This window comes from Papaver somniferum, chromosome 5 (genome assembly GCF_003573695.1).
Source record: "Papaver somniferum cultivar HN1 chromosome 5, ASM357369v1, whole genome shotgun sequence".
Classification (NCBI taxonomy): Eukaryota; Viridiplantae; Streptophyta; class Magnoliopsida; order Ranunculales; family Papaveraceae; genus Papaver; species Papaver somniferum.
The window spans coordinates 202,929,778-202,943,291 of NC_039362.1; the positions used below are offsets into that span (position 1 = coordinate 202,929,778).

At 36.7% G+C, this 13,514-nt stretch overlaps 3 protein-coding genes and 1 pseudogene across 3 annotated transcripts; all 4 read right to left on the minus strand.

Moving 5' to 3' along the window:
- Positions 1-3,447: 3,447 nt before the first annotated feature.
- On the minus strand, positions 3,448-5,428 carry LOC113280588 (G-type lectin S-receptor-like serine/threonine-protein kinase B120). Its single transcript, XM_026529199.1, has 6 exons — positions 5,335-5,428; positions 5,170-5,253; positions 4,384-4,601; positions 3,964-4,174; positions 3,587-3,824; positions 3,448-3,502 (listed from the first exon to the last, which is right to left on the minus strand). Exons 1-6 carry the CDS (start codon positions 5,426-5,428, stop codon positions 3,448-3,450), a joined length of 900 nt encoding a protein of 299 aa, XP_026384984.1.
- A 594-nt stretch (positions 5,429-6,022) lies between these two features.
- Positions 6,023-8,532, minus strand: LOC113280590 (annotated as a pseudogene).
- Positions 7,452-9,278, minus strand: LOC113284344 (G-type lectin S-receptor-like serine/threonine-protein kinase At2g19130). Its single transcript, XM_026533781.1, has 3 exons — positions 7,939-9,278; positions 7,742-7,861; positions 7,452-7,593 (listed from the first exon to the last, which is right to left on the minus strand). The coding sequence occupies exon 1, from the start codon at positions 9,219-9,221 to the stop codon at positions 8,613-8,615; it is 609 nt and encodes a 202-aa protein (XP_026389566.1). The 5' UTR covers positions 9,222-9,278; the 3' UTR covers positions 7,452-7,593; positions 7,742-7,861; positions 7,939-8,612.
- A 1,604-nt stretch (positions 9,279-10,882) lies between these two features.
- Positions 10,883-12,778, minus strand: LOC113284345 (G-type lectin S-receptor-like serine/threonine-protein kinase At2g19130). The gene is made up of 3 exons (XM_026533782.1): positions 12,157-12,778; positions 11,537-11,737; positions 10,883-11,413 (listed from the first exon to the last, which is right to left on the minus strand). The coding sequence occupies exons 1-3, from the start codon at positions 12,208-12,210 to the stop codon at positions 11,300-11,302; spliced, it is 369 nt and encodes a 122-aa protein (XP_026389567.1). The 5' UTR covers positions 12,211-12,778; the 3' UTR covers positions 10,883-11,299.
- Positions 12,779-13,514: the final 736 nt, after the last annotated feature.

Genomic DNA, 13,514 nt, shown 5'->3' on the forward strand with positions numbered 1-13,514 from the left:
AGTGACATAACTCTTACATCATATAGATAAACAAATTACAAGAATTCATTACACATACGCTTGATTCCCGAATTCAATAGCACAATAACTTGTATACATTCAATCCTTAAATGTCGCTATGGACATTATAATAACAAAGCTAATAGTCCCCCTAAAGGTAAGATAGGTAGATTTTATCAATCCGCACGTCTTTGTTATTCCCTTGTAGTCCATATAACTACAAGTATCATATGATATGCTACTCCCCTTTAGTCTATGCTTTTACTCTTTCGTTAGATAAAAGTTTAAGCACCAATGTCCTTTCCCTTAGTGATACCAATCAATATAAATCAATATCAGTATCACTTGTTTAGTCCATATATTTCTCCCCCTTTTTGTTACAAAATAACAAAGAAACGAAAAAATAAAGGACAAACCGAAAGGATCTTACAAATCTCACAAGATTTGCAACCTATAGAGTTAAGCACGAGGGTTCCACACACCAGTTTTTGATAAACAATATCAAAACCGAAACTACAAAGTAATTTTATTTTGATATGTTACTAAGGAAACAATTGCCCGAAGTAATTTTCCCTAATATTTTAGCAAACCAAAAATCAACTAAGCACCTTAGTTCCTTTGCTAAACCGATTGTACAAATACAAACGCTTGTTCGATAAGACCAAAATAAAGATAACTTTATTTTTCTCATCAGGTTCTAATTATCCATAGAACTTAGACCTTTAAATTTTAAACAAGACAAGTACTAGGTTAGTTAATTAACATTTCTTGTTAAGGAATTCGATTAGACTTGAATAACCGAAACCTCCACTTTCATAAGTCTAACTAAGATCAGAATTAACTTAGTTTCTCTTATCCGGAATCGAATTGGACTAAACAATTCATCCCGTAAACCTTTTCTTTCGTTAAGCCATAAACAATTCATACAAACCAAATAAATCAACTTGCATAATTATTCACCTCAACCGGAAGCAATTGAAACAACATAGACATTAAAGTACCGCAATTGTACCGAAACTCTGTAAGCCTAAATGATTGGTACCGCACAATAAAGCAAGATAACAATAGTTTTTCTTAACCGGGACCAATTGAATCACACACACACATCCATACACAAATAATGGAATAAAACATCAATTGTACCGAAATTTTGTTAAGCAAAAGCAATAAATATACGCAATAAAATCAGGCTTTTCTTAAACTGGAAAACAATTAACTAACAAGATTGTTACCTCAAATTTCGCATCCTGTTCTCCAATATGTTTGCATCTTCTTCCAGGGAGAATTGATATCGAAATATCATTATGTTGTCATCCTTATGCAAAACAAAAGAATAACAACAACCAACCTTTACCAGACAAAGGTTGAAAACCCTGAAACACATATGATTTTATGCTAAACCAAACGATTCAACATATTGTGAATTTTTCACATATTGTTTCTATTAGAACCCCTCATGATCCTTTGATAAAGCCTACCAACATGGGCTAGAACTTAATCCTGCTACACCAAAAAGTCACCCAAACCATAAGGGTTCACAACATTATGAGATCGAATATCAAGGTAATAAAACTGAAATCAAACATCCCATAAACATACATAGCAATAAGATAAAGCATTCAAGCACAGGCTATGTAAATAAAAAACTATCACAAGACAAATTATAAATCAAATAATTTTATTCATAATAGACCTAATACAATCATTACAAGAAATCAAAAATTGATATCTATTTTCTTTTGCAACTTAGTCCTTCATATCAGTGATAAATGAAGGCGGGTTATTACTTTCAGTCTTCAACTTGTGAATTTCTTCAAGGAGAAAACCTTGTTGCTTGACCAGAATTTCTTGCAGATGAGAAATTTTCGTGAAGGATTCTGTAAGAGCATGTAATTCTTTCTTTGATTGAACACAAAAGTGTGTCAATGCTTCAATACGCTGATCTTTCCTCAGCGTATTCTCTCTTTCCTTCTTGCTAAGCCAATCCCCCTTTTTGATTTTACTCTTAATATCAAGAGAAGATCCAGACTTAATCTTAAGTTGATCCTTCTGATCTAGCATCTTGCCAAGAGAAGATGTTGGATCTAGAAACATGGTTCGGACAAGGAATGACCAAAGAAGGAGAAGGATCTTTTTATAATTTTCATACTTCCGCAAATATTATATTCCTAAAAATACGAATATATCAAATATTTTCAAAATTTCTGAAAAAGCGAGGGTATAACAACCACACCCAACAATTCGATTGGCATTCTGAATGGAAAAACTCCAATATACTTTCTAGATAATCAACTAGACAATCAGACTCAATCTAGATAAAAGTATATCAAAGAGTTTATATCTCAATCTCTCGATTTGATCTTTACTCAAGCAAATAGAAATCTGCGAGTCTTTATCAAAGAGTGATAACTTGGATGGTACCAAAGACCAATATCCAGGTGTCAATCAATTTAAATCAACAACCAAAAGGTCGGATATTCTAATTGATTGAACAACGCACAACCTATGACATTTCAATTATATAAAAAAATATAATGCGTAATAGAAATAACACAGACATGAGAATTTTGTTAACGATGAAATCGCAAATGCAGAAAAACTCCGGAACCTAGTCCAGATTGAACACACATTGTATTAAGCCGCTACAGACACTAGCCTACTCCAAATTAACTTCGGTATGGACTGTAGTTGAACCCCAATCAATCTCACACTGATCCAAGGTACAGTTATGCTCCTACGCCTCTGATCCCAGCAGAATGCTACGTACTTGATTCCCTTAGATGATCTCACCCACAACTAAGAGTTGCTATGACCCAAAGTCGAAGACTTTAATAAACAAATCTATATCACACAGAAAAGTCTACGGTAATAGATAAATCCGTCTCCCACGAATATACCTACGAGTTTTGTTCCGTCTTTTGATAAATCAAGGTGAACAGGAACCAATCAATAAACCGATCTTATATTCCCGAATAACAACCTAGTATTATTGATCACCTCACAATAATCTTAATCGACGCAGCGAAAAAGATATTGTGGAATCACAAACGATGAGACGAAGTGTTTGTGATTACTTTTCTATCTTGCTTATCTGAGATATAAATCTCGAGCCAATTATTACAATCGTACTCGTAACGATAGAAGATACAAGATCGGATCACACAACTACAAGAAAAGTAGTATCGGTCTGGCTTCACAATCCCAATGAAGTCTTTAAGTCGTTAACCTGGTTTAGAAGAAGAAACCAAAGGTTAAAGGAGAATCGACTCTAGCTATGCAACTAGTATCACACGTAAGATGTGGGGATTAGGTTTCCCAGTTGCTAGAGTTCTCCCTTATATAGTTTTCAAATCAGGGTTTGCAATCAATGTTAGCTTGGTAACAAAGCATTCAATATTCACTGTTAAATGAAAACCTGATTAGATTCAAGCTAATATTTCTCAAATGTTAGCTTGTCTTCGAAAATGTCCCTTTTGTTACATATTCTGGAGACATATAGCCACTCCATTTGATTGTGAAAACACATTAAAAACCAAATGAACATTCTGAAATTACAATGAAGATTAAGTGGCTAGGCAGTGCTTACAATGTGCCAACAACCCAGGTGGTATTTGCTATGGTCTGTTTCCCACCGAAAATTCGTGCCATGCCAAAATCTGAAATTTTCGGGTTCATGTCTTCATCTAATAGAATATTACTAACTTTGAGATCTCTATGTATAACTCTTAACCGAGAATCACGATGCAGGTAAAGAAGCCCTCGAGCAATCCCTCCAATAATATTGAAGCGTGTATCCCAATCTAGTCGTGCATTTTCCCTGGGATCTGCTAACAATACAGAGAACTTAAATTCAACATGGAGGAAATGTATAGTATACGGAAGATGGAACCAATTAATCGGATAGCATAATTCATAATGTTTAACATGGACATCCTTTGATAGCAAAATGGAATAGACATGTACCAAATAGAAATGCATCCAGGCTTTTGTTGGGCATGTACTCATATATTAACATCTTTTCATTTCCTTCAATGCAACATCCCAGCAGTTTCACAAGGTTACGGTGTTGAAGTTTGGAGATCAATATAATCTCATTCTTCAACTCTTCGATACCTTGTCCAGAGCTTTGTGATAATCTTTTCACTGCTATTTCCTGTCCGTTGTGCAAATTTCCCTATAGACCATCGTCCAATGCACATTTTATGTTTATTGTTAATTCAAAATGAAAAAAAAAATTAGCGAATCACCATCATTATATTGAAATATCATATACTCTCTCCATTTCAGGAAAAGTGATACTCTCACTTATTCAATTTGGTCTATTTTTAAGAAAAAAAATGAAAGTATCACTTTTCAAGAAACGCGTATAGTATTTAAGCATACCTTGTAAACTGGCCCAAATCCCCCTTCTCCCAATTTATTTGTCAAGCTGAAGTTATTTGTAGCAATGACTAAACAAGCAGGGTTAAATATCTGCAATTCTCGTGCTTCTTCTTCCGTTTTAGCATCGTTAAACAAGTTTGTATCTAGAGTGACGTTGTTGTAGATAGCCTTGGTTTTCAAGAAATCAGGCAACACCCCTTGGAGTCGTTTCAATTTTCCTGAGCAGGGGAAGAAATTGAACATATGGTTGAACAAGATAATTTTATCAATACAACTAGGCTGGATTTGTTGGTGATAGTCATTCTAGCTCATCTCATGCAACATCTTAGATTTCACACAAAAGTGACCATACAAAGATCTTCCCTCGCTTCGCTCGGCACAATAAAATTAGTCCCTAATTAAAATAAGGTCAAGTAAAACTATCTCTAATTAAATAAGGATTGATTAACCATTAATAAAATTATATGGATAATGGGCTTTAGAAATCACTTTTAGGTTTTGAAAGGATGTGCTATTTTAAAAAAAAAAAAAACTTTGGAGTGTTATCCCCGACCGTTGTGGTTGTCAATTTGATTGTATCTGAAATGCCAGTGACTGTAGGGAGTAGTCACTGCATGTGACTACTTGGAGTCCCTTGTTACAAGTGTGTTAATCTATGTGTTAGTTGGTTTTTATCAGAAACTTAATATTTATATTGTCTTTTTAATTTAGCGAGGTGATTAATTTAGCGTACTAGCTCGACTGACGATTTGTTTAATGAATTTATCAGAGTTCGACTGCACATACCTTCGGTTATGGGTGCAGGGCTGAGTACGGGACTACCGATATCGTAAGCTGAGAGTTTGAGATAGAGATTTCCTGCTCTACCATCTGATTGTTATTTGACATTCAACATATCTCCATCCCATAATTGACACTCAGAGTTTCGGTAAGCATAAGCATTGCAAGTACATGTACTTTCGCAAGCCATTTTGCATTCTTCGACGCCATTGACTTGTGGAGAATGGGGATTCTCCGGCAGAGGTTGACAACGGCGAAAACACATCTTTATTCCCACACTGCAAAGAAGTATTCGTAACAAACAAAGTTGTAAAGTTTAGGTCCGTGGTTCGAGTCTTGCTAGCCTCCTCCTAGCAAACTTTTCTTTTTCTATTTCACACCGAGTTTGTTGTATTTTATGAGATGGGTTTGGGCAAGGACTACTTCCGACACTTTGTTTGTTTTTTCATCATCTGAGTCGTCTAAATCTGACTGATATCATCGCACTCATCTGGATTTGACTCGAAATATTTGTTTTTTAGTCATATCTGACTCATCTAACTCAAAAATATATGAGTCAAGTGGTTTAGTCCCATAAGTCAGTGGTATTTAATTCCCTGACTCAAATAAGTTCGAGTGATGGGTTAGATCGAAATAAAAAATAAATAGTCTGACATCTGACTCGACACGAGTGAGGGGCTGAGTCAGATTCAGACGCAGTGTCAGCAGAAAACAAACACACTCTTAGTCTCCTAGCTGCAGTTCTTTCACCTCTAGCAAGATCTTGCTAGTACAACATTTCATCATCTTTGTTGCAAGAAAAATTACTGCAGAGGAATCTACTTTAAACATATGTTTATATTTGAGAAAATTTGTTTCTTTCGGAAATTTACAAGATCGGTATGATGCTATGATTATTATTTTTTTCATTACAAGGTATTGACAACAATGAAATGGCCACAAATAATGAATTTAGTACAAATTTGAAAGATAGTTGATATATCTATTATGCTATCGACCTTCAATCTTGGTAAAACTGACATTGTTGTTTGAGATCAGTACTGAGGATGTTGGGTGAGTAGTAAATGGAGGTTCTTTGGGAGATGGACGATCAGTTTCGCTGCTAAGCATGAGATCCACTTCTGCCATGCTAGGCCTGTCCACTGCTCCATTCTGAACACATAACAACGCTATATGTAAGCATTTCATCACTTCTGATGGACGATATGCACCACCTAAAGCCTCGTCGACAATCTCGGGCCACCTTCCTTCATTCCAAAGACTCCAAGCCTGAAACATAATTTCAAAATATTTAATGACTCAAATCCCGAATAAATCAATAGAAATGAATCTGTGGAGTAAATGCTCAATTACATGGAGTAAAAGGTTTAGAGGCCCTTCAGGATCATAGAAGCTGTTATTCCTCTGGCTGCTTAGGATCTCCAGCATCAATACCCCAAAACTAAAGACATCTGATTTCTCCGAAAATGTGCCTTTTGTTACATATTCTGGAGACATATAACCACTGCATTTGATTGTGAAGACAATTAAGAACAAAAATGAACATTCTGAAATTACAATGAAGATTAAGTGGCTAGGCTGTGCTTACAATGTACCAACAACCCTGGTGGTATTTGCTATGGTCTGTTTCCCACCGAAAAATTCGTGCCATGCCAAAATCTGAAATTTTTGGGTTCATGTCTTCATCTAATAGAATATTACTAACTTTGAGATCTCTATGTATAACTCTTAACCGAGAATCACGATGCAGGTAAAGAAGCCCTCGAGCAATCCCTCCAATAATATTGAAGCGTGTATCCCAATCTAGTCGTGCATTTTCCCTGGGATCTGCTAACAATACAGAGATCTTTAATTCGGAATATTTAAGATGGACAGCCTTTGATAACGAATGGAAAAGACATATACCAAATAAAAATACATCCAGGCTTTTGTTGGGCATGTACTCATATATTAGCATTTTTGCGTCTCCTTCAATACAACATCCCAGCAGTTTCACAAGGTTACGGTGTTGAAGTTTGGAGATCAATATAATCTCGTTCTTGAACTCTTCAATACCCTGTCCGGAGCTTTGTGACAATCTTTTCACTGCTATTTCCTGTCCGTTTTGCAACTTACCCTATAGATCCAATGCACATTTGATGTTCATCGTTAACAAGAAATGCACAATAAGCTGACAACCATCACTATATTGAAATATTATATGCAAGCATACCTTGTGAACTGGCCCAAACCCCCCTTCTCCCAATTTATTTGCCAAGCAGAAGTTATCTGTAGCAATAGCTAAACAAGCAGGGTCAAATATCTGCAATTCCCCCGTTTCTTCTTCCGTTTTACCATTGTTAAACAAGTTTGTATCCAGAGTTACATCGTTGTAGATATCCTTGGTTTTCTAAAAATCAGGCAACACCCTTTGGAGTTGTTTCGGTTTTCCTGCACAATCATGAACAGGCGTAGAAAATGAACATATGGTTGAACAAGGTAATTTATCAATACTAGGCTGGATTTGTGGGTGATAGTTCCTTGGTGTTCTGATAAGATGCAATATCCTAGCAAACAAAAGAAGAGAACGTTTATTTACCATTCCTACTAGTCTTATTCCTCCTGAACAGATAAATGTATCCTAACACGCCCATCAGAGTTGCCACCAAAATGAAAACAGGTACAATGACCTTCCAGATTCCTGTCTTTCTCTTTCTGACTGAAAATATTGAAGACATGAGCACAAATTCAGGTTAGGCATATCAGCATAAGGTTTTTATCGATAATGTTACATACCTTGAGCGGAACTGCGGATTTCTGAAGCTGAAAGTTTGAGATAGAGATTCCTGCTCTACCATCTGACTGTTGTTTGACATCCAACATATCTCCATCCCACAACTGACACTTAGAGTCTCGGTAAGCATAAGCATTGCAAGTACATGTGCTTTCACAAGCATCTTTGCACTCTTCAGCGCTACTGACTTGTGGAGAATAGGGATTGTCTGGCAAATTCGAGGTTGACATTGGCGAAAACCCATCTTTCTTCCCACACTGCAAAGAAATATTTCTTACACACCCACCAGTTGAATCCTGGAGATTCCAATCTGAAGGAGACCGTTGGATAAAACCGGGTAAGCAGTCGCACTTCATTGTGTCCTGGTTACAGTTGCCAAAAGGTCCACATACACCATAAACATCACAGATTTGTTCTGGTACAGACAAAAACAAATTCGCCTTCTTCATCATGTTTGTCCATGTATATTGCTTGAGTTGGCCAGAAACATCCATCACTATTCGATTAAGAATCGAACTATTAAAAAGAGTATAAGTTAAGTAACTCTCATTTACATTTGAAATGAAACTTTCATTGACAATGTAATTTCCAGTCATGTTCATAGGAATTAAAGGATATGATTCATTGATTTCACTCCACTCCCCAGTTGTCCAAACTTGTACTGATTTATTCCATCTTATAAAAGTTTGCCTTGTTCCAGGTTTAATTCTAGTGTGAAAATTCCTGGAGCTGGATCTTCTTGATTTCTCCATGAAGTAAGTAACCAGGTTTTCTTAGTGTTCTTGTTGAACCCAATTCTTCCACCAGGTAAGTAAGTATCAGTTGGGTAATCAAAACCCTGCCAGATGACAAGAGATGGATTAGACCCATCTCTTAAAACAAGATTCGCATCATCACCAAGAACTGCTTCAGTTGCATTCAGAGAATTAGTAGACCAAATTGGTGGTGATTTCTCAGTTTGATTAGTTATGACTAAATTTCCATTTCCCAAAAGTATTAACTTTGAAGTAGAGGGATCAAGCAGAGGTTTATCTCTATTAGCAACCCAAACAACAGTCTGACTCTGACCTGAGAGTTTTTTGTACCATATACCAATGTAATGACTCTGAGACTTACCTGGTTTGAAGAAACCCAATTCAAAGTTTCCACCTCTTGATATGATTGTTTGATTTCCAGTTAATGATTCACCTAAAGTGATTCTGTCAGCTGCAAAAACTGGAACATGGGTTCTGAATGATAATAAGAAGAGAAGAAAACATGGGGTATGATTCCTTAAAATTTTCATTTCTCCGGAAGACCAAGAATATGGAATGATGTTAAGTCCACCAAGTTGAAACTTGGAGCTGTGAGGCACCTATCTTTTTGTGGTTGTGTGTTTGCAGACTCTCTGGGGATTGTTTAATTTGGTCCACCATGTTGAAAACTTGGACTCGTCATAAATTAATGATGCTACAGACTTTTGTTTCAATCGTAAACTGACACATTGGTGAAAAGGTTAAAATCATGGGCATATTGCCATATTCTTAACTTCATTCATTCCATAATTTTCATGAATTGCGGGAGCATCATTTGATGTCTACACAATGCAAAACCAAAAGAATTTGGTGGTTTGGCACCAAGGAGCTTAAACCTCAAGGAAGAGGATTTGTGGGTCAAGGACTCTCCTACACCTCAAGGAACCCAGAAAATTAAGCATTTAGTGGAATGGAGTACAATAACAAATATAGGAATGGAGGGACAAATGGGCAGCAAAAGATTCACTCAAAAATCTATTCTCAAAGGCTTACAAGTTGCCAGCTAATAAAAAAGGCAAAAAAATCAAGGATCAAATCTTAGTCACCAGGAGCGGGTGCGAGGTCGGGAGCGAGATTCGTAAAAAATTTCAAAAATGAAATTCAAGGGGCGAGTCGGGAGCGTAAATCAATTTTATAGATATATTATTCATACCACTAATTTTCATAATAAATAAACAAAAGATATATAGAAAATTTAATAAAATGACTACTTTCTAGTTCCCTTAAGTGTGTGAATCTCAGTCATTCACCTTTTCTGTCTCTTGGTACTGTTTCGAGCTTTTTGAAGCTGATTTCTTGCTTGTGCATCTTGTGAGTTTGGGGTTGGAAGTGGAGGTGGAAGTGTAGATGATGTTGGGGAAGATTGAGGTGTAGGAGAAGGTGCTGTGGATTGAGCAAAGTAATTATCTTCTTCCAAATCAGATGCATTGTTAGGTTCTGAAAAAGTAATAATAATAGAACACTCTAAATTGGTAAACATAAGTCAAATTTTGGTATTAAAATAAAAAACACAATTACAGATTTTGGAAATTGTGTTTAAAATTGGAAATTCTACTGGTATTTGTAGAAAAGCTCCTCCCTCACTAAAAGCGAGTTTCTCAGTAGTTTGGAGCGAGTATCTCAGTGGTTAGGAGCGCGCTCCCCTCGCGAATCTTGCTGAGGAGCGCAGATACGCGAATGTCAGTGAAGCGAGTATCTTCGTGGTTAGGAGCGCGCTCCCCTCGCGAATCTTGCTGAGGAGCGCAGATACGCGAATGTCAGTGAGATTCGTGAGGAGTTTCACGTATCTGGTGACTAAGGATCAAATGCATAATGGTGCTTGGAAAATCAATAACAAGAAATTACCAAATGCTGAAGAACTGGAGGTTATAACAGCTATGGCAAACCAATTCTGGGCTTCTCCATCTTCATCTCGCCTGAATGACTCATTTGTTTGCAATTCAGGTAACTGAGGTAAGATTTTCTCGCGTAGTCGGTTATCTGGTTAGGAGAATTCTCGGCAACAACTGTTTCCTCGTAAAGATGTTTGGGTGAAGCATGTACCCCCAAGAATATAGTTTTATATATGTTTCATCTGCACTTCATAATGCCGCACGAACTGTAGACAATCTCAACAGAAAGTGTTGCAACATCAGTGCTGTTTATGTGCAGAACAGAAAGAAACAATAAGTCATCTATTTGGCCTAGATTCTCTACACTTAATTTAACTGTACAGGTAAAATTCCTGCCAAACATTTTAATCTAAGAAACAGCAAAAAGGAGGAGCCCGTAGTGCTTTACAGTTAATGACATGCAAAATAACAGCCTATTCTCTTACAAAACATCTATGCTAACTACGAACCCCAAAACGTTACTACAACAACAACAAAAAATAGGAAAAGGCCACTGCCTGTCATGCGAAGTCAGGGTCAGTCACTTCCTTTGTGCTGACGCTGGATGCTCACGGGATCAGACAGTTGAATCCTGGAGATCCCAATCTGAAGGAGACCGTTTAACGAAACCTGGCAAGCACTCGCACTTCATTGTGTCCTGGTTACAGTTGCCAAAAGGTCCACAAATACCATAAACATCACACAATTGTTCCGGTAGAGACCAAAGCAAATTCGCCGTTTTCGTCGTATCTGACCATGCATATTGCTTGATTTGGCCAGAAACATCCATCACTAATCTTGTAAGAATCGATCTATTAACAAGATTAAGTAAAGTAACTCTCATTAACATTTGAAATGTAACTAAGATTGACAGTGTAATCTCCAGTCATTTTACTAGGAAGTAAAGAAAATGTGTGTTTTTGTTCATCCCATACCCCACTTCTCCAAAACTGTTCGGATTTATTCCATCTTATAAGAGTCTGATCTGTTCCAGCTGGGTCTAATTCCAGTGTGAAGATTCCTGGAGCTGGATCTTCTTGATTTCGCCATGAAGTAAGTAACTGGGGTTCCTTGGTCTTTTTATTCAACCCAATTTTTCCACCAGGTAACCAAGTATCAGTTGGATAATCAAAACTCTGCCAGATGACAAGAGATGGATTAGACCTATCTATTAAAACAAGATTTCCATCATCACCAAGTACTGCTTCAGTTGAATTCAGAGACTTAGTAGTCCAATTTTTTTTTATTTTTTTTTTTAAAGCTAATTTTTTTTTCCGCAAGGAGGATTTTATTGAAAAAGACAAAGAAAAAGAACGAGGGGGACTTGGCCGAAACCTCGAAAGAGATTTCGGCCTAGTCCCCCTCGTAGACCAAATTGGTGGTGCTTTCTCGGTTTGATTAAGTATAACCAAATTACCATTTCCGGAAAGTGTTAACTTCGAAGTAGAGGGATCAAGCACAGGTTTATCTCTATTAGCAACCCAAACGACAGTCTTAACTGAATCAACTGACAGTTTTTTATACCGTATACCAATGTAATGGTTCTGAGACTTACCTGGTTTGAAGAAACCCAGCTCAAAGATTCCACCTTTTGATATGATTGTTTCATCTCCAGTTAATGATTCACCTATAGTCATTGTATCAGCTGCAAAAACTCTAACATGGGTTCTGAATGATAATAAGAAGAGAAGAAACACAGAAGAAAACAAATCCTGTAACTCCTTTGCTTATTCATTTCTGCACATGAACAAAGATGGCATTAATCTTTCGAAAACCAGAAGACGAAGGATATGGACTGATATAAGACTCTGAAGTAATAATTATCCCTGAATACATAATCTATTATATAAAAAACACCATTAAAAGTTGAAACGTTGAAACTTGAAAGTAGGGGCTATGTAATTTCTGCCAAGTTGAAAGCGTTGGTATTCCCCTGTTAGTTGGCCTGGTCAAAAATTTCGTTAAAATGGCATTAAGAAAAACTTAGAATTTCATTCAAAGTCTTATAGTTACCTACAGCTGAAAAGTCCTGATCAACCATGTTCAATGTATCATCACTGTGCATATCACATCCAACTGCGGTGCACACTTTAGCTCCTAACACCATGTTCAAAGTCTTATAGTTACCTACAGCTGAAAAGTCCTGATCAACCATGTTCAATGTATCATCACTGTGCATATCACATCCAACTGCGGTGCACACTTTAGCTCCTAACACCTGGGCATCACTTTCAAGTTTCATCTCTTCTCTATGCTTGCTCTTAACTTCAATTATGGCACCTTCATCTTCCGTCTTGGTTTTGTCTTCATCTTCCGTCTTGGTCTTGTCTTAGAATTGTCTTCTATTACTCTCCAGCCACAGAACCAACAATTTTTTCATGGGATATCGAATTCCTAACTAGCACAATATCTACAAGAAAATCACAAATTCGCATAGTTGAAAGTTGGCACTAACAAATTGCAAAAGAGGTGTATAATTCAGAGTAGAAAATACAAAGAAAGTTCTGAGATTCATGCATTGACTGGCATTACAAATAGCAGTACCAACAGTACAAAAGACTGGGTTGCAGTTCTGAGATTCATCCATTCATCAGCAGTATTTCCAGAAGAAAACAGAAAAGAAAACTCGATATGTATAGAATCTATTGACATATATTCATTGCCACAAGAAAAAGAAAATCTATGAAAAGACTACAATCAGACAGAAATCATCTTAAGAATCAGATATCAATTGATTATTATTGAGATGTGAACCACATTCAGGTTTTTCATCAAAATTAGATACAGGAAAAGAAGCAGACACAGGACCAACAAAGAACTCTAAATTCCCATCCCCATTGTTAAAAACTTCTGAAATCCCAACCCAGATAAACAATATTTTCACAGAAACCCCTTTCAGATTCTTCAAAGACC

Excerpts from the sequence above, each read along its gene's own strand:
- LOC113284344 (XM_026533781.1), bottom strand. The coding sequence starts at position 9,221 with ATGAAAATTTTAAGGAATCATACCCCATGTTTTCTTCTCTTCTTATTA.
- LOC113280588 (XM_026529199.1), bottom strand. The coding sequence starts at position 5,428 with ATGTGTTTTCGCCGTTGTCAACCTCTGCCGGAGAATCCCCATTCTCCA. Across the intron at positions 4,175-4,383 it reads GATTTGGGCCAGTTTACAAG|GGAAATTTGCACAACGGACA; the intron begins GTATGCTTAAAT and ends GATGGTCTATAG. Across the intron at positions 3,503-3,586 it reads ACCTGGGTTGTTGGCACATT|TGGCTATATGTCTCCAGAAT; the intron begins GTAAGCACTGCC and ends AATCAAATGGAG.
- LOC113284345 (XM_026533782.1), bottom strand. The coding sequence starts at position 12,210 with ATGAAACAATCATATCAAAAGGTGGAATCTTTGAGCTGGGTTTCTTCA. Across the intron at positions 11,738-12,156 it reads GCTGGGTTTCTTCAAACCAG|AGTTTTGATTATCCAACTGA; the intron begins GTAAGTCTCAGA and ends GTCATCTGGCAG. Across the intron at positions 11,414-11,536 it reads AACAGTTTTGGAGAAGTGGG|ATCGATTCTTACAAGATTAG; the intron begins GTATGGGATGAA and ends TCTTGTTAATAG.